Genomic DNA, 17,991 nt, shown 5'->3' with positions numbered 1-17,991 from the left:
CAGTATTAATTAATTTAATCTATTTTACAAGAAAACAAAGTACATATATATATATATATATATAAAACATTAAATACTGTGTTGAAAGTTTTTTTTATTTATTATTGTATTGTTAGATAATATATTTATTAAAAAGTTTCGATTAACTTATTGGAATAGAAAAAGTAGAAATTAACTATAGTACATAAATAGTCAATTCTTCGAAAAATGAATAAAAATTGACAATATTTAGTGAAATTATATTAACACTGTATTATCGACATTAATGAATAGTAATGACTTAGATATCAAGACTTCATAATTTATCATTAGGAATAATAAAGGTAAACGTTTAATTCTACTATTACGATTCCGTCTTATCTAGATTAGAAGTAATTATTGGATCATTTAAACCTTTTTCATAGACAAACATCTTCGGCGGATCTGGAACAAAATAAAGTTTCGCGTTCTGCGCTAATGCTTCGTATTTCTTCAAATCTAAATACTCTGATGTAAGAAGCAATTTATTTGCTTCAGCCTGCACTTTTATTTTATAATATTCTGCATCGGTGAGACTCTTTTCTTTGGCCAAATGTATCGCATTTTCAATCTCAACCACCCGTTGAAGAGATTCTTTTTCCATGATCGTTTGATTGTACCGAATTTTAGAAACTTGGGCCTGTTTCTCAGCTTCGATAAGAGCTTTCTTTCTGTCCGTTTCTGCATCTTTTTCTACTACCTTCTGATGTTGGATAGCTATCAATAATTTCGTTTTCTCACCCTCCCTAAAAAGATTTACACGTAAACAATATTATTATTAATATATTATTCCTAAGTGCAATTATTAAATCATGCTATTAAATCACTTACATTAATTCATAATTTTTTCTAATGGTTTCTGGAATCTTAGGTTTTGTAACTCTGACAGCATGAATATTCAAACCAGGTGCTAAATCGTTTAATTCTTTCTGCAGGGCAGTTTTTAAATTTTCATCTATCTGATCGAATAAATCTATGTATACTTCGTGCAATGTATGCACAGAACAGAATTGGTTTAATTCATGATGTATCTTGTTAAATATTAATGTTTGATCATAATCAACAGTAAAATTCCTCACAATATTATAAACTATATAAATGAAAATGTCGATTAATGTATGTAATATTTCATAAATTTGGGATTCATTTGTAGAAGTTTTTTAGAACTCTTACCGCTGTTTGCGTCTAGTATGTTTACAACTTCAATGCGGTCAAAATAAATCATTACACCACCGCTAGTACCACACGGCACATTTTTTACCTCATCTGTTTGCAATGTGACTTGAACCGAACGAAATTTAGTTAATAAAGGAATCATCATATGAAATCCTGGATAACTGACTTGAGGCAACAGTGCACCTCCCTGTAAAAACGGAATTATTATGTGTACATGGATACTATGAAACATGATTGTACATTTAAAAATATAAGACCTACCCTAAAATATACACCGACATGCCCTTCGTCAATAACATGTAATGAGGTATTAAATACAACTGCCAGACAGATGACAAAACATAAACCAATAATGTCTGGTTTAAACATATTGACTATATTCTGAAATTAATACAAATAACTTAAATATTATTTGACAAACTTTCGATTCATTTAATGCACGAAAGATTAAAAGTATTTTTTTTTTTGCAATTATGTATTTGTTATTATGTACCTCAATCAGCATTTTTTCTTATACAATAAACTAAAATATGTGAAATATTTATATTATTCGAGACGTTATAGTCACGATCATTCTTATATCCACGTCTACTTAATAATTTTAAATTGTAGAAGGTTATGTTACAAAACTATTTTATAACAGTTACAATACTACCTGTGTTCACAAAATACGGATTATATAATTAACTACTGATAGATTTGTAAGTTGTTATCACCGAAAAAATCAAATGCTCTTAAATTCATATTTTTAAAGTGTTCTGTTTATATTTTCAACTATGGCATGGTAACATAGTGACTTCTACTAATTCAGTGGATCGCGATTGATTCGCACTTTAAACGCGCAACTTAATAAAGTTGTGCAAATTGTTCAGAATCAAAAATCTTTATTTCTTGAAAATGAATAATGTATTATTATTGACAGGACTGTAATATTTAAAATAATAAAAATAAAATAATCGCATTTTACAAGCACTTACATAAATATATTTTACAAGTACTCGAAACAGTAAGAATAAATCATAAATAACGTTAATGGAGGGCTTAAACAAAGCTTTCGAGCGTACATCAAGGTTTTGCAGACTTTCCTGCACTTTTATCATATGTAAAAATTCATTTATCGTTGCAGATAAAGAAAACAAATTATTCTTGCCGGAATTCTCATAAGATACAATGTAAAATTCGGTACGGATCATTCGCTTCTAAATACATTGTATAAAAGTAGCGCTATTCCAGACGAGTGGCGCCTCTTTCGGAAAAAACTGAAGCTCCATTTTTTTTTTGTATAATAATCTTTATTCAATAAAAGATTATAAAGTGGCCGTAGGCTACTTATATGTAGCCCATGTATTTGAAGTCTGGTATTTGAACTCTATCTCTAGCGTCCTTTGGAAGTTTTCCCACATTGTTTCCTTGAACTGCTCCCTGAAGTCCGTAAATGGCACCCCCAGTTCGGGATTGTGTGGCTCCTGAGTTGCCTCCTTAGCCATTTCATCAGCCTGTTAATTCCCTGTGATACCGCAGTGTGACGGTATCCACATATATATAATTCTATTCTTACCACTAATCGCCTTATATGTAGCTAGCTCCTGCTTAATGTCTATAATATACTTATTAGTTTTCACATTTATCTTAATACTATTAAGGCACGTAATCTTACTTTGAAATTCCCGCCGTTTCTGACAACTGGCGCCTCTTGTGGCGACATTTGGAAGCTCTTTTCGGCCTCCGTTCAGCGCCAATTAGTGCCGTGGCAAAACGCTCAAACTACTAGCCAAAACAAAGCTTCCAGCAGTCGCCGACGAGTGGCGCCACAGCTTGGCTAGTAGTTTGAGCGTTTTGCCACGGTACTAATTGGCGCTGAACGGAGGCCGAAAAGAGCTTCCAAATGTCGCCACAAGAGGCGCCAGTTGTCAGAAACGGCGGGAATTTCAAAGTAAGATTAAATAAAAACTTTATTTAATTAAACAATTAATCAATTCTGGACCAACATCTTGTCGTGAGAGGCACCACAAGTTGACAACTGGTGGTAAATATTAATTGTTTTAAAGGAAAAATATATAATAATGGAACTGAAGCTCCGTTCGAGGCCCGTACAACGCGAATTAGTAGGTGGCAAAACGCTCAAACTGCTGGCTAAAAACATAGCTTCCAGATTTCGCCACAGAAGACACCACTGTTTGGCTAACAGTTTGAGTGTTTTGCTACTGCATTAATGAGGCGCCACTTTTTGCAAACGATAGACTTTTATTAATCCACATCCTGCTATTTTTTGTTTACATTAAAAAAGTGTATTCAAGAATTTACTAATTGACGCTGTATAAAAAATAACAAATAACAAAAAATACATTGTCTTAGAAGCTTTCTTCAACAATCCGCTGTAGCTGCAATAGACCACAAAAATAATATCATTTATTTTAATATCATTTATATAACTATATATGACGTAGTCACATATATACACTAATGTATATTTAGAATACGTTGTGTTCGAAGAAGTGCAAAATACTATACGCATATCGAATTATATCAAACGTTTCATAATTGAATATTCACTCGTTTTTCCGATCGTTGGAAATCCTTGTTCTTCGATCGTGGAAATCAACGTTGTAACGCCGCCTATATTTTGATTAAGCACTTTTAATCCTTGCATAGCTATTTTAGCTAGTTTTCCCTCTGGTGTTTCGGCCGGTTCTAAAAGAAGCATTCTAAGGGATCTCTTCAAGACACTTTTAGCTTCCTCGAGCCGCGAGGATAGCTCTGCCAAAGAGATCTCGCGTGCGACATACGCTAGGTTTGGTAACATCACCAACGGCCAATGCAAATTGTACAACATCATAGCTAAAAGTTTGAAAAATCTCTGAATAGAGTGTGCCGTTACAGAAAATGGAACAGTTACCTTTTAACCGAGATATCCCCGGTTCAACAATCTCTAACACTTCACAAATTTCTTTGCACGTATCCAATAGTTTCTCCATATTTCTCTTGGTCGGAAATGATGGCATTTCTGCCATGTATGCTGCTACTAATTTCTGCTTCAAGACTAGCATTAAGAAATGATTCGGATGAAGTGATCGTTTCAGTTTGCTCGCTAGCGTCTCCATACCCTTCAAAACAATATTATAATATTATATTCGCGTTCCCAGGGCAAGAAAAGGAACTCTATACATTTCTCATTCACAGGCTTCCGACGTACTTTGATGTCGCTTTCATGTATATCTTCGATTAACGTTTTACTAATGTTTAGTGTAGCTCGGACAAGAGGTCCCCCAATGCTTCTTCTGCATCTGTCGCATTGCCATCTCATAATTTTTTTATACGGATTTATTGTCAGCGGATTTTGGATTCCTAAATATCCTTGTCTACACCGTGGACACAAAATACTGCTCATGTACGATCCCATTTCATAGGGATCTTTGCACAACGAGCACTCGCACTCGAAATACTTCCCAAATCGTAAATGTTCTCTTCTATCTACCGTTCCCTAAAAATTATAGAATTAATAAATGGTATATGAAATTGATGAAATGGAAAAATTAGTTGACATTTAACGAACCAAAAGGCACGATGTATAATTGAAGAATATAGTTGCGCCTTGCTGTATTGGTAAACTGGCGAACACAGTTAGCTGAAAATTATCGCTCACAGTGAGGTAAGTATTTCCTCTACAGTCGTGGGCCATTAGGGAGGCTTCCATATATAAACCTCGTACAAAACACCCATCCGTTCCTCCCGGAGATCGCAGCTCGAACGCATTTACGTCTAAGATGCTGCACACTTGTTGTAAAAGTTCTGAGGTAGACTCATCATGATCAGGAATTAAATTTAGCGCCCTGATGACCTATTGTCATGCATTATTATTTCGATATATTATTCTAAATTAATGCTTTTATAATGTTTAAATGCGAAAGAGAAGAGTTACATTTGTTTATGTATCTTATATATTACTGTAATATATTGTCCTTCAAGTGACTTTCAGAGAAGTCATTCCTTAGTAAGAAAAACGCAGACGAACCGGACGCGAAGTCGCGGAGTAGGTGGAAGGTTAGTACAAAAACACAGATCAGTTTGGTGAGAAGTCAAACAACTGGTGAGAGGTTGGCAAAATCGCTGCATCAACGAGGGCCGCTATAAGGCTAAATTGCTGCAGCAAAAACGAACGTATAACAAATAAACAAGCAATGTTACAATTCTGCTTACATTTATAACGTTCGTTTCTTTTTCTATCCATGCAGATGTGTTTCTTCTTTTGTCTATATGGGCTTCCATACATTCAACTTGTCTCCATGTTGTTGGTTCCCTTTGCTTCAGAAGCCACACTCTTAATGGCAACAGAATACCAATTATCTCTTCGATGTTATCTAGTGACAAATCCTTGTTATTTTTAAACATCTCACATTCATCTTGTGTATGATACTTCGGATCTGCCTAAAAATGTAATTTGGAAACAGCATTGAAAATCAATTAAGTATAATCATTAAACAAACATTTCAAAAAATTACACATTTCTCGAAACTCTATTTTTCTAACGGCGATGAGAAACCACTTTCGAGTTGGCGTTCGTCTATTTTGAAATAAAGTGAAACCATTTGTACGGCTTTCCAGAATTGGGCAAGTCGAGTAGTCAGTTAATTAGTCACCTTGCAATTAGGACCACATAAAAGTGCAACGTTGCATTTGGAGCAGACGTGTTGCGATATCTTTATCGTTTTTGGTATGAAACGCAAACAGCCGAAACATACGTAATCCTTGCTGGAAATAATTGGTCCCACGGCGATCGGTTTCTCTCGAATTATAACCTCACTGGCGGTCAAATCTTTTGCAGATTGTAAGTACCTGGAAAAGTATCATTATTGTTATTTTATTTGCTACAAATGGTCGAACGTTGTTCGAAATATTATTCTTAATTATTTGTTTGAAAATAAGTGCTGCAGTAACTGTTTTGAATAGTGTTAGCTCTGTGTCACGTGACAATTGGTAACACGATACGTACCATTTTTTAAAAAACGCAAACGTGCTATTTTAGTTTCCACACATTTATGATCGTGTTTATTATACCTGCCGAGCTTCTCTGAGTGAGCAACATTATACTTGGAAGGAATAGATGTTCCACTGCTTTTCGATCTTTCTACCAGCGCCATGCTTGACATCACCGTCCTTAGTAATTTCACCTTCGATGTACCGCAATTTCATGAAAGCTCGAAAAGTATCAAGACTTCAGAGACACGCGACGTAGTTTGCGATTGATACAGATGTACAGTCGCAGAGTGGGAATTGAAAATCGCCACGAACTGAATATAGTAATGGTTCGATGAATGTCGCAGAGTAAGAATCGAAAATCGCCACGAACTGAATACGAAGGCACGGTCATTCGTTCCTCGCGGCTCGACTTTGTAGTTGGGAACATCTCCTAAAAGAGAGGGATGGAGAGTATTTTTTCCATCAATCCTGGAATTTGAAGAGGCCTTGGAGTAAATTATGTCATGTTTAGTCTCATTTTAATCAGAAAATTATCAGCAATATCTTAAAAAAAGATTCAGTTTTAAAATCTTAAAATTAAATGTAGAAGACACAAGGATGAGAAATTAGGTGGGCTGCTTCTTTAGCAAAGATCTTTATTCGACTGCCTCTTTCTCTTCGAAAAAGGGCCTCCTCCCCTCGACGAACCATCTCATCTCCCAAACAGAGACCTCTTATCTCCGAGACATAAACAGTACGCTGCCTGACCGGCGATCATCTCAGAGATCGCTTACATAAAAAAGTTTTGTTATAGTATTATGAGTTGTCTTCCAGGAATTAGAGTCGAAGGAGCCACAGCACACGTGTTCACCGACTCCGTCGAACCTCGGCATCGGCGTAGCGAAGAAATCGATAAATTACAGTGGCGTAGCAATAGCACTCCGACGAGAGTAGAATCGAAAAGTTGTGTATACAGAAAGTTTAGGCGTAGGCCGTGTCTCATTCTCTTTGGTGCTCTCTTGATGACTTGCATTATTATTAGAAGACATCATGGCGCGCGAATGCCATGCGATCGGGACAAAACAATGCATGCGTGGGTATCGAATTAGAAAATTCAACGACTTAGTATTTTTTTGTAAAATGTTCGCGAAGAATGAGGCTTTCAAAAAGTACGGAAATATTTTTTTAGGATATATCTTTATTATCTAAGATATGTAAATTGTAAGAAATTAATTATTTTATTATATATGTTTGAGTCTTAATTTATTATATTTACAATAAATACTTATAAATTATTGATCGACTCTTCCAGCTGAACCAACGACTCCTTCGCGACGACACCTATTTGTCCCTCGGGGGTGTCCGGTGGTTCCAAGCACAAAATAGTCGCAGACTCTCTCAAAATCTCAACAGCATCGATCATTTTCGATTTCAGGGCGCTCTCGTTTAACACGCCTGCGTTCCATTGTGTTTTAGCGACGAATAGCAAAGGGGCATGAAGCTCGTACAGTGTCATACCTTTAACAAAACGTAACAAATATGTTGCATTCTATAATTTATGCCTGAAAGACATGACGAGCGCAATAAGGGATGTACAATCATTCTCCTAAGCAAACGTTAAGAAAAAGTTGAACCAAAAAAAAAATATCGAAACAATAGTAAACATTTTTACCTCTTGTACGAGAATAACCTGGTTCTATAACGTTCAACACTTGCAGTAGCAGATGACACATATCTATTTTATGTTCTAATACAACATCTGGCAGATCGTCTAGCAAGTATTCATCGACGCGACCGTACATCTGTGTTAACGAGTGTCTGAAAAAAACGAACATTAATAGTTTATATTCCGGCAATTTAGTTTATCAAACGTCTTATTTACCTCAACATCGTGTTAAAAGCGTGACAGGGGTGCAAGACAGAACGATACTTTTTCATAACTGTTTCTCTTGCTTGAATCGCATCGGCCCCGTCAGCTCCGCTGATGGCTTCCACAGCGTCAACATCTGCCTGAATAATATCCAACACTTTTCGTATAGCTTGATCGCTCGTTGAGAATTCACAATGCGTGCATTTCCATCTGCTATTGGGGTCTGCGAAACGTTCGATACCGAATTATTAATTAATAATACGAAATCCCTCGAAACCCTTTCACGATTAAACTCGTAATTTCAGTTGTCGCAATGATTACCTAAGGAGTCTAACGACATCACGACACCATTGTCGCACTTGGTGCATTTCAATGACGACATGTGCGTCCCCAGCTCGGACGGATCCGCACATCTTGGACAAGCGCAAGCAAAATGTTTCCCTTCGAGAAGATGTTCTCTTCTTAACATAGTCGGAAGCAATGAGTGCGCGTAACTGCCGTACAATTCACCACCAGGTGGAACTTTCATTGTCGTTCGCAATCGTACTCTATGAACAAATTCGAAGTGATTGAATAGTCAAAGTTTTATCAAATAAGTTACCTGTTGCGTTCGATTCGCGGGTCTTCGTTTATATCGTTTAGAAAGTGTCATAATCGTCGAATATCTAAAATTTTACCTATAATCTGTCGGTGAAACGCTGTGACATGTATTAGAAACACAAGAATGATTCATCAATGCTACGGTTGGATAAAGAGCTCTCGCGCTAAATCCATTCGGTGTACGAATTTCAAAGGCGTTTATTTCCAAAATGCCGCAAGCCGTTTGAATTTGTTCTTCAGAGAATCTGTAACAAAGAAATATTTGAAATATTAACTATGCAACGCCTTGGAAAGATTGCAATTTCTGAGCAATTAATATAGAATTTTACCGTTCGAGCTTAAGTTGATTTCTCAAATAAGCTACCACATTCACTTGGTCCGAATTCCAATGTGCTTTTTCACTTCTTATTTTATTATGAGCCTCCATCTCCTTCACTTCGTTATTCCATCTTTCCGGACTTTTCTCGGATTCCAACAGCAGCCTCAACGGTGTTACACATTCTAATTGCGGGACACCGTTTTCGTTGTTTTCATCCAAAGCTGCCGCAGCGTTGAATTTTTCGCCCGCTTGCGCAAATATCTACAAATCGTTTCGATTACGTATATAATCGAACTGAAAAAGTATACCAACGAATTTGGTGGTTTTTCAACTCAATGATTTCTACCTGGCACTCGTAATCTTTATGTTGAGATTGATTTTCGCATTCTGCGGAACAAACGGGCCACCCGCATTTAGAACAAAGCGGTTTATCGCTTGGAGTCGGCGGCCAAGGAGTGTAACACGAAAGGCATAAGGGATAAGTGAATGCCTTTGGTCCGACCACAAATGGCATCTCCGTTACGATCTCCTCGCCTGCCTCTAATTCTTTGTTGGCTACCATGTATCTGAGAATGAAATTATTTATGAACAAACTATTTCAAAATTATTACGACGCGCGTCGCATCAACCGTAGGTAATTTATCATTCGCAGTCTTGATTTTGATAGAAACATTTTAATTCAAATCTCGAAACTCCGAAAATTATGAAACCTTTTTGTCGCAATTTATCTTTGCTCGCGAGTGAAAAATGTCTTGATGTCTGTTTTAATTACCTTCCAACTTTATCATTTTCGAGTATTTTGTATGTTGCGGTGCTTTTACCAACCAACTTCGACGACTCCTAAAAATAAATATAGATTACTCAACCACAGTCCACTTTACGAAAGTTTCTAACTTGTGTTTGAATTCGGTAACAGTCACTCGAAATTTTCAATAAATAATACTAGCACACACTTCGAAATATTACGACGATGCTAATAGCTAATAATACAATGTTAAAAGATATTTTTCAATCACTAAGTACGATTTTTTACCGCAACGTGTTCGAAACGTACCGGGGTTTGTTGCGACATGATTAACAATTTAAACAGCGGCGTCAACCGATTCCAATAATGTGTTTTTACAGCACGCTTTATTACGCTTAACTGAGTGTAGCAGTGCGTGTCGACTGTGACTAAAAACCGGTCTGTATTTATAATCGTCTTATTAAATATATATCATCCACGGTGATTGCCAAAAGTAAGATCCAGATGGTACTACCGCCGCCTTTCGCGAGCGTAGTAAACATTCTGCAGCAATGCATCGTACAGTCTGGGTATTTTTGTCGGGTGGAAACGTTCAGAACGATCTAGAATGCTCCGGTAATTTTGCGATGCTATATATCCGGAGCTCTTATTCATTTTTCAAACACCATCAGCCGCATATAAATATCCAATTTTTTTCCGATTACGTTCGTCGGTACTCCCGCGAACGCTATTTTATAAAAATATGAGTTTCCGTCTTGAGAAATCTATCTGAAAGAATAAGCATAAAATCAGAGAAATAAAATCAATGTAAATCTACTAAAATCAGCCAATAGTGTTGGGTTGTCCGGAAAGTTCGTGCCGATTTTCGGTAGGTAGCGTGAGAGATCTGACTGATTGTAGAATTTTATACAATTACAATACTTGATAGACACAAATTACGAACGTGCGTATACAATCTAATTTTATTTACAGAACCTAAATGCATTGAATTATATTGAAGATATTGTTATTATGTATCGAAGGTAATTTTTGAATTTTAAACAGTTTTTTATCTTATCGCGTCCGATAAATTTGCCTATTCACCGAATGCTATAGAATTTAGCGGAAAATGTACAAAATGTTATTTGTTAGACAACATTTTAGCAATTGTGGTTTACCGATTATCCATTGCCTATATTTCTTTTTCTTCAAAGTTCGATAAATTATACACACCGCGTGAACCGGATGCATGCGAAATCGACATCTAGAGGGGTGTATCTCACGGTTACGTAACATCCGAAAACTGAATCAACACATCGATTGAACGATGAACTTTATAGTCTTCAACAATTGGCTACCGGTTTCATTGATATATCGTATCATTTTTTTAGACCAACTTTATCGATATTTACTTGATAAAGTAATTTGCAATTTTTTTTTAAGTCGCCGTTCCACGCATGCGTAGCCGTAACTGTGCGCAGGCCCTAGTCTTTCTTTCTCGATTGGTGTAGCCGTCTCACGTACGCAATTCTCAGGCAAAGTCACGCAGTTTTCTGCATTCGCGTATTATAACAGAAAACAGTAAGTACCTGCAAATATCATTACTAGTACGGGTCTGGTTATTTAAATTAATACCCGCGTTTGCTCGTCCATGTTGTATAAATTCCGTGGCATATGAAATTTTCACGAAGCCGGTATTGGTTAACGATAGCAATGTCTGTCGTCTTTGCGCTACAATAACCGAACATTTCCAGTGGTTTCGCCAGTTTTCCGCGTACCCGAGCGTTTCTTTTCTGTTTCGTCATTCATGGGACAATGATTTTTAACGAAAGAAATTCTGTTCGTACATAACAATTTGAAATCCAACTGATTTATGGGAATTGAAAGTCACACTGATTTACTCCTTATGTAATACCTTGGAAGGGTCAATACCACTCCATTTCTGCTCTATATTATAGTTGTAAAATTATTGATGGTTTATTATTTGACCTCTATTTGATTTTTTATAATAAACAGTGTTCCCAACACGCTTTTGAAATCGTGATTATTCTTTACTAACGTTCTCTGCAGTAAATATACTGTTAACTATGTAATTTGACATAACTTTCTGTGTCATTTGCACTAATTGCTGTTATCTGGATTACTTACAATTGAACCTGAACTGTCAAAACTGTAAAGTATTTTGTAACAGAAAATAGCCATTGCCTGCAGAGAAATCAATTTCGTCTGTGATTGTTATCTGTGTATGATTGTATTATAAATAATTTATGTTACATTGTCACTTTAAACACTATTGTCTTGTAGCAAGAGCGAATTTCTATTGTACCACAATTGATAACTACATGCACATTCATAATTATGCAATCTAGTAAAATCTGTAATTTGTATAATTTAATATTGTATAATTTTGTTGTATAATTTAATATTTCGTTTATTAAATTATTAAAATTTTAATATTATATACCAATTATATTTATTACATTTATTTTACTAACTGTATCATGCGATATCATTGAGTTTAAATTTAATAAAGTAGTACCTGCTGGTTAAGGATTACTATTTTTAGAATTCTATAGAACTATACATACATGAATATGTAATTACATATTATGGTCTACATATTTCGCATCAGACAAATAAATTATAATTTGATTTCTTACGAAAAATCATTTACAACTGAATATATGTATATTATTGAAAAAAAAAAAAGAAATTATTACCCTCGAATCACTTATGAATTTATTTGATATATCTTCTCAGATCATGGCTCCACCAACATACAGTGACTTGGGCAAAAGTGCTAGAGACATATTTGGTCAAGGATATCATTTTGGTCTAATTAAATTAGATGTGAAAACTAAGACCACCTCTGGTGTAGAATTCTCGAGCGGCGGAGTATCTAATCAGGATACCGGAAAAGTATTTGGTACCTTGGAGACCAAATACAAATTTAGCGATCTTGGATTAACATTTAGCGAGAAGTGGAACACTGATAATACAATCGCCACTGATGTTACTTTCGCTGATAAATTGCTCAAGGGTCTTACTCTTGGCTATAGCTGTACTTTCTCTCCTCAGACAGGGTAAAACGTTCATTCTATAATTAAAATGGAACTAACTTATTTATAAGATAAGATTTCCAGCCAACTATATGTATATTATACACCGATACTATAAAAATTATACCAGAGAGAACGAAATTTTAAAAAATACTATTTCTGGATAAAATTCTTTTTTATTAGGATACCTGAAAATTTTATAATTTTCTTAATCTGCAAACTTGACATCTTATCTTTTCAGTACATTTCAACATAAGAGTATACTGATATCATTTTATGTGATTCTTTTCAATTAGGTCATACAAAGTATAATTCTTATATTGTTATAGAACAAAAACAGGAAAATTGAAGACATCTTACAAACACGAAAATGTGTCAGCAAATGCTGATTTCGATCTCAGCCTTTCCGCTGGTCCTTTAATCAATGCATCAACAGTTGTAGGATACCAAGGTAATCCTTCATTAACAAATGTTCATAGTTCGTACGGAGAACTAGTAAATATTTTTATTGTCCAGATAGTTAAAAATTATTCATAAGCATGCTGCCATGTGATTCCTCGTAATTCCACTTGAGATTCCCCTTGTTTTATTCCCAATGTCCAAGATATTCCAGAAAAAAAATAATGTAAGACTGTATAACACGATCGGTATAAATGGATGAAATTTTTAATTATAAGGTGCTCCAATTTTGTTACAGGATGGCTCGCTGGTTATCAAGCCAGTTTTGATACACAAAGAAATAAACTTACGAAGAACAACTTTGCACTCGGATTCACTGCCTCCGATTTTGCTCTTCACACAGCCGTGTACGTGAATAGAGTGGTTAAAAAAATTATGTTAAAACATTTTATGCAGATAGTTGTTATATACTATTTTTTATTTCAATAGAGACAACGGTCGCGAGTTTAGCGGCTCTATTTTCCATAAGGTGAAATCAGATTTGCAAGGAGCAATCATGCTTGCTTGGAATTCTAGCAATAATGTTACACAATTTGGAATTGGTACAAAGTACAATCTTGATAAAGATTCCAGTGTTAAAGCTAAAGTAAATTCACATCTCCAAGTAGGTTTGGGATATCAACAAAAATTGCGCGATGGTAAGATCAATAAAAAAATTTATTTTGGAAAAAATACATTAGTATTTCTGTATCACAGTTTATACATAGTTTTACAATGTAACGACGTCATATTGCCTTTTCTGCTAATCTTGAGAATCCCCATACTGAGTTCCATAGATTAATCAATTCAACCTTACTAAATAACGAGATATTATATATTTTTCAGGCGTAACACTGACCCTTTCTACAAATATTGATGGAAAGAACTTTGGTTCTGGTGGGCATAAGATTGGCTTTGCATTAGACCTTGAAGCTTAAATGTGAAGTACTGATTTGAAACGACCTGACCCACAGAATATTTTGATGACCTCGTGTCACCAAAGACAGCATCACTTTACATGCTTCAAATAAAGTATTGCCTATAATTTGTAGATAGGTTTGTCCCAAAATAGATGCCACAAAATATCATGCATCTTTTGAACTTAGTTGAAGAAATATTAGTTTAAAGTATACACAGATACAAGTGTAAAAGTACCAGTATCAGTATCTTGTCATAAACAATATGATTCACAAGTCTTAGTGAAACAAAAGCGTATTATCTATTTTCTGAAATTCTTTTACACTCTATATGATGCAGCCTTCCAGTTCCTGTTAAAAATGTTCAGTTTTGTAAGATCAGAGGTTAATGTAACGTTATGTGAAAGGAAATATATGCAAGCAATGGATTGCAGACACTAATAAAGTTAAAGTATACCAATGAAGTAAAAGAATTGTGTTTAAATTTTGCTGGAAACGTATTTAAAAAAAAGAACAGTAGTAAATATTTAAAATTTCATTAAGAAATAGTAAATTTGATGATTAATCTGAAAATGAAGGCACAGTAATGTTGCACGTTCGTTATTATAACTACACAGATAATGTTAAGATTGGATTCGTTGTAAAAAAATCTTGCACTTAATGTTGTATAAAATAAATAATTACTTACAGGGACTTGGGATTAAATAATATCAACATTTTTCATTTTCAAAATGAAATAATTATTCATTCCTACTTACATAATTAACATAACACAATGCTGCCGACGTGGCTATTTTAGGATTGAAACCTATAGAAAAATCTGTATTTAGTTGTGAAGACAATATTCCAATACGTCTGTGTCTTATAAGTATATCACATTTTTAAAATAACACGACATAAATATATGTAATTGCTTTTAGTTTACAAATAATTCCACAGCCCTGTTTTTTGTGTAGCAATTACAGCAAACAAGGTTTGTACTGATAAAGTTTTTTCTTTTATGTATCAAGAATTGTTAAATACTGAGAACAGTCTGAATCAAGCTTTGACTAGTTATTAAAATAAAGACAAATTGATTCAATGTGGTGTGTGAATATTTTATTTACAACAAAAAGTTACAATACTTTCTTAGTTAGAATATTTTTTATATATATGCTTTTAAGATCAGTATTAAGTAATTAATATTTTTATTGCATTTATAAACTTTCTTTTATATATGTTCATATTTCTCTCGCTTCTCTAATTTTGATAAAAAATAAATTGCTAATGGCGAACAAAAATATTGCTTGAATTATAATCATTTATATCATGAAACACCATTAAATTTGAGATCGTTTATAATGTACAAGCTTCATTACAATATTGTGATAATGATTCTTATTACCTTCAATTTTTTTTTTTTTTTTAGTAATATATTTAACAAGTGAATGTCCAATGTGTGAGTGTTTATTTAACTTTATTAATATTACATTAATGTGCCATTTGATCTTTCATTGTTTTCGCTATCCATTCAGGTTCAGTCTGAGCGATTTTTTCTATTATTTGGTTCACTTGATAGCAAAGGGACTGTATGTGTTTATCCCATGTTGGTAAAGTTTCACGTGCTGCGTAAAAAAAAAAGAATAAGTTATTACTAAACACACTTACTACTTGTAGTATTTGTTTGTACTTTTGTTTTTGTTCACACATACTCTCAAAATGTACGATAGAATCAATTTGATCAATATAACCATTCATCCGTCCTTCTGTAATCATTTGGCTAGCAATTTTCTCTGCCTTTGTAGGTGGGATTTCCAACAAAGCACCCAATTCCTCAAATGTTATATTATTATATAATTTACTAGCAGATAATAAGTTATGTTCTATAACGGCTCGGTCAAGTATCGTTGATCCTAATCCATCGATTGTATACGCTTTTTGGTGAGGTTGTAATAAGGCTTCGAATTCTTGTAATTCAGATCGCCGAATGATGCGATCCAAGTACATCTTTTCAAGAATTGAGTAAGCAGGAAGTTGTTGACAACGTTCATCTTTGAACAAGGTAGCCAACATACGGCTTCTTTGCTGTCCTAATTTTGAAATTATGTCTCATTATTCATTTATATATAAGATATATATAAAACAGAGCGATATAACTACCTGCAGAAGCTAGTACTGTACAGATTAATGCATTTCTAAGTGCGGTCATTCGTTCATCTTCAGGTATAATAATTCTATATGATAATTCATTATATCTTTGAGCTGCTTCAATAAACTTTCTTTTGTAATCTAATACTCTAGCATAACAAAATTTGTAGTAAATTTGCAACCGCTCATTTTTGGATTCAGCCTGAAGAAAGGAAAAAATTAATTGTTTTTAGAGATCAAATATGAAATATAACGATCAAAATCTCTAACTGGTTGGTGCATACTTGTAAAAGAGATGCTCTGTTTATAAATGCTTCAGCTTGTACTGGATCATCATCCTCCAGATATAGTCGTGCAATTTTAAGGTAAGTTTCAAGTTTGTAGTCAACTGTGTATTGCCTATAGACAGTTATTACGATTACATGTGGACATATACAACTGACCAGTTACTGATTTAGTAAATTAACGCTATTTACTTACTTTTGTCCTGTCTCTAATGGTATTCCGACCAAAACATTAGCCGCTTCTCTCCAGTTTTGATTCCGTTCGTAAATACTTGCTAAATGTTGTCTTATGCTAGCAACTTGTTCTTCGAAAGAGATGACGCGCGGTTGAATCTCAACAATTAAAATATATTATTATAGTCTGTACTATAAATTATTTAATTAAGTCAGAATAGTCAAAAAAATGATATCTTACTTTGTCCAATGTGTAATGCGAAACAGCTTTTGATATTTCATCAGGTAGATATAACAAACGGGCGCTAACATCTGTTAGAATTTGTCTTGATATGACCAAACTGACATATTCGTTGACAACTACAAAAATAAGAGAATGTATTTTCACATTGATAACATAGTATAAAATATACAATTAAATTGTAGGAATAACATTATGCCGAATAAGTATATTTATTATGGAATTACTGCCAAATATACACTGTATACAAAGGAAGTAACTCTATATGTAAAATAGGTATTTATACATTTGCGTGTGATATATATGTTATGAGTTTTTGTGTATTAGCATCTTTACACTGCTTCGGTAAATGTGTCTGCATGCATTCGTTTTAAACAAAAATATTTCTAACAACTAGTAATAACATACTTGCTTCAATAAATATCTTTAAAGCATCAACTAGTTCTTCGCCGGACGATAATATTATTGAATCCAAAATCGCTCGATACCTGTAATTATCATTGTTTATACAGTACATACAGAAAACTATAGCTTCAATCCTATTTTCTAAGTCTTACTTTTCCGCTTGATCTTTATGAGAGCCACCAGAATACGGTAAATTCGCGAGTTGTTGACGTACAGCATCTGCCGTCGCCACCATCTTTTCTACGTGAGTAACCCAAGACTACTTTTGCGTATACATACTATAATCATGAACTATGCATCGAAACTGAACGTACATATCCATAGCGAAAATGATCCGAAAAAAGGTAGATCGTAGCATCGGTATTTGAAACGTTAATTCTTTAAAATAAAACGAAAGCTCTATTTAAACTTTCTATCTAATAACATTGATGTTTAGTATGAACAAAGTCTATGTATTATAATTCTTTGATCGAACCTATACACATAACGATGCTATTATTTTACAAGTTGCAAAAATGATTATTATATGTAGAAAAGTTACTCTTTTCAAAGTTATTCTTTTTTAGAACATCAACTATTGCAAATATTTTTATTTTACATCACCGTAATGTGATTCATCGTTTACAAGCGTAAAATCAAATTAGTCATTCAAATTATATTTGAATTTTCGAAAATTCTTTATC

At 34.1% G+C, this 17,991-nt stretch overlaps 5 protein-coding genes across 9 annotated transcripts; 1 reads left to right on the top strand and 4 right to left on the bottom strand.

Moving 5' to 3' along the window:
• Positions 1-74: 74 nt before the first annotated feature.
• On the bottom strand, positions 75-2,292 carry LOC144476801 (erlin-1). Of its 3 annotated transcripts, none has more exons than XM_078194036.1 (5): positions 2,172-2,292; positions 1,456-1,575; positions 1,192-1,381; positions 850-1,108; positions 75-764 (listed from the first exon to the last, which is right to left on the bottom strand). In XM_078194036.1, exons 2-5 carry the CDS (start codon positions 1,561-1,563, stop codon positions 344-346), a joined length of 978 nt encoding a protein of 325 aa, XP_078050162.1. In that variant the 5' UTR covers positions 1,564-1,575; positions 2,172-2,292; the 3' UTR covers positions 75-343. The 3 variants fall into 3 exon arrangements, with proteins under 3 accessions (XP_078050162.1, XP_078050160.1, XP_078050161.1); XM_078194034.1 differs by lacking the exon at positions 2,172-2,292 and adding an exon at positions 1,688-2,020; XM_078194035.1 differs by lacking the exon at positions 2,172-2,292 and adding an exon at positions 1,850-2,020.
• A 1,150-nt stretch (positions 2,293-3,442) lies between these two features.
• On the bottom strand, positions 3,443-6,556 carry LOC144477155 (SET domain-containing protein SmydA-8). 3 transcript variants are annotated; one of them, XM_078194643.1, is made up of 8 exons: positions 6,250-6,556; positions 5,832-6,027; positions 5,392-5,619; positions 4,748-5,032; positions 4,388-4,675; positions 4,091-4,298; positions 3,748-4,032; positions 3,443-3,575 (listed from the first exon to the last, which is right to left on the bottom strand). In XM_078194643.1, the coding sequence occupies exons 1-8, from the start codon at positions 6,339-6,341 to the stop codon at positions 3,559-3,561; spliced, it is 1,599 nt and encodes a 532-aa protein (XP_078050769.1). In that variant the 5' UTR covers positions 6,342-6,556; the 3' UTR covers positions 3,443-3,558. The 3 variants fall into 3 exon arrangements, with proteins under 3 accessions (XP_078050769.1, XP_078050768.1, XP_078050770.1); XM_078194642.1 differs by having other exon boundaries at positions 3,443-4,032; positions 6,250-6,555; XM_078194644.1 differs by having other exon boundaries at positions 3,443-4,032; positions 6,185-6,552.
• Positions 6,557-7,336: 780 nt separating this feature from the next.
• On the bottom strand, positions 7,337-10,359 carry LOC144476796 (SET domain-containing protein SmydA-8). Its single transcript, XM_078194027.1, has 9 exons — positions 9,994-10,359; positions 9,712-9,779; positions 9,286-9,505; positions 8,950-9,200; positions 8,698-8,865; positions 8,342-8,568; positions 8,033-8,243; positions 7,823-7,968; positions 7,337-7,668 (listed from the first exon to the last, which is right to left on the bottom strand). The coding sequence occupies exons 1-9, from the start codon at positions 10,009-10,011 to the stop codon at positions 7,436-7,438; spliced, it is 1,542 nt and encodes a 513-aa protein (XP_078050153.1). The 5' UTR covers positions 10,012-10,359; the 3' UTR covers positions 7,337-7,435.
• A 747-nt stretch (positions 10,360-11,106) lies between these two features.
• Positions 11,107-15,158, top strand: LOC144476798 (voltage-dependent anion-selective channel). The gene is made up of 6 exons (XM_078194029.1): positions 11,107-11,244; positions 12,424-12,746; positions 13,052-13,173; positions 13,420-13,528; positions 13,611-13,819; positions 14,007-15,158. Exons 2-6 carry the CDS (start codon positions 12,427-12,429, stop codon positions 14,096-14,098), a joined length of 852 nt encoding a protein of 283 aa, XP_078050155.1. The 5' UTR covers positions 11,107-11,244; positions 12,424-12,426; the 3' UTR covers positions 14,099-15,158.
• Positions 14,575-17,632, bottom strand: Csn4 (COP9 signalosome subunit 4). The gene is made up of 8 exons (XM_078194028.1): positions 17,461-17,632; positions 17,312-17,391; positions 16,904-17,022; positions 16,685-16,821; positions 16,489-16,603; positions 16,217-16,406; positions 15,769-16,146; positions 14,575-15,681 (listed from the first exon to the last, which is right to left on the bottom strand). Exons 1-8 carry the CDS (start codon positions 17,541-17,543, stop codon positions 15,548-15,550), a joined length of 1,236 nt encoding a protein of 411 aa, XP_078050154.1. The 5' UTR covers positions 17,544-17,632; the 3' UTR covers positions 14,575-15,547.
• Positions 17,633-17,991: the final 359 nt, after the last annotated feature.

Source organism: Augochlora pura, chromosome 11 (genome assembly GCF_028453695.1).
Source record: "Augochlora pura isolate Apur16 chromosome 11, APUR_v2.2.1, whole genome shotgun sequence".
Taxonomy (NCBI): Eukaryota; Metazoa; Arthropoda; class Insecta; order Hymenoptera; family Halictidae; genus Augochlora; species Augochlora pura.
Note: the sequence above shows the minus strand (reverse complement) of the source record. Positions and strands in the feature narration are given on the sequence as shown.

Bases quoted from the DNA above. Each gene is read 5' to 3' on its own strand.
- LOC144476801 (XM_078194034.1), bottom strand. The intron at 1,109-1,191 runs GTAAGAGTTCTA...TCATTTATATAG, and splicing joins CATACTAGACGCAAACAGCG to TTTATAATATTGTGAGGAAT. The intron at 765-849 runs GTAAGTGATTTA...AAATCTTTTTAG, and splicing joins AGAAAAAATTATGAATTAAT to GGAGGGTGAGAAAACGAAAT.
- LOC144477155 (XM_078194642.1), bottom strand. From the start codon at position 6,341: ATGTCAAGCATGGCGCTGGTAGAAAGATCGAAAAGCAGTGGAACATCT. The intron at 6,028-6,249 runs GTATAATAAACA...ATACTTTTCCAG, and splicing joins CACTCAGAGAAGCTCGGCAG to GTACTTACAATCTGCAAAAG. The intron at 4,299-4,387 runs GTACGTCGGAAG...ATTGTTTTGAAG, and splicing joins TACATGAAAGCGACATCAAA to GGTATGGAGACGCTAGCGAG.
- LOC144476796 (XM_078194027.1), bottom strand. The intron at 8,866-8,949 runs GTAAAATTCTAT...TCTTTGTTACAG, and splicing joins AATCAACTTAAGCTCGAACG to ATTCTCTGAAGAACAAATTC. The intron at 7,969-8,032 runs GTAAATAAGACG...CGTTTTTTTCAG, and splicing joins GCTTTTAACACGATGTTGAG to ACACTCGTTAACACAGATGT.
- LOC144476798 (XM_078194029.1), top strand. From the start codon at position 12,427: ATGGCTCCACCAACATACAGTGACTTGGGCAAAAGTGCTAGAGACATA. The intron at 13,174-13,419 runs GTAATCCTTCAT...ATTTTGTTACAG, and splicing joins AACAGTTGTAGGATACCAAG to GATGGCTCGCTGGTTATCAA. The intron at 13,820-14,006 runs GTAAGATCAATA...TATATTTTTCAG, and splicing joins TCAACAAAAATTGCGCGATG to GCGTAACACTGACCCTTTCT.
- Csn4 (XM_078194028.1), bottom strand. From the start codon at position 17,543: ATGGTGGCGACGGCAGATGCTGTACGTCAACAACTCGCGAATTTACCG. The intron at 16,822-16,903 runs GTAAGATATCAT...TTAATTGTTGAG, and splicing joins CGCATTACACATTGGACAAA to ATTCAACCGCGCGTCATCTC. The intron at 16,407-16,488 runs GTATGCACCAAC...TCCTTTCTTCAG, and splicing joins ACAGAGCATCTCTTTTACAA to GCTGAATCCAAAAATGAGCG.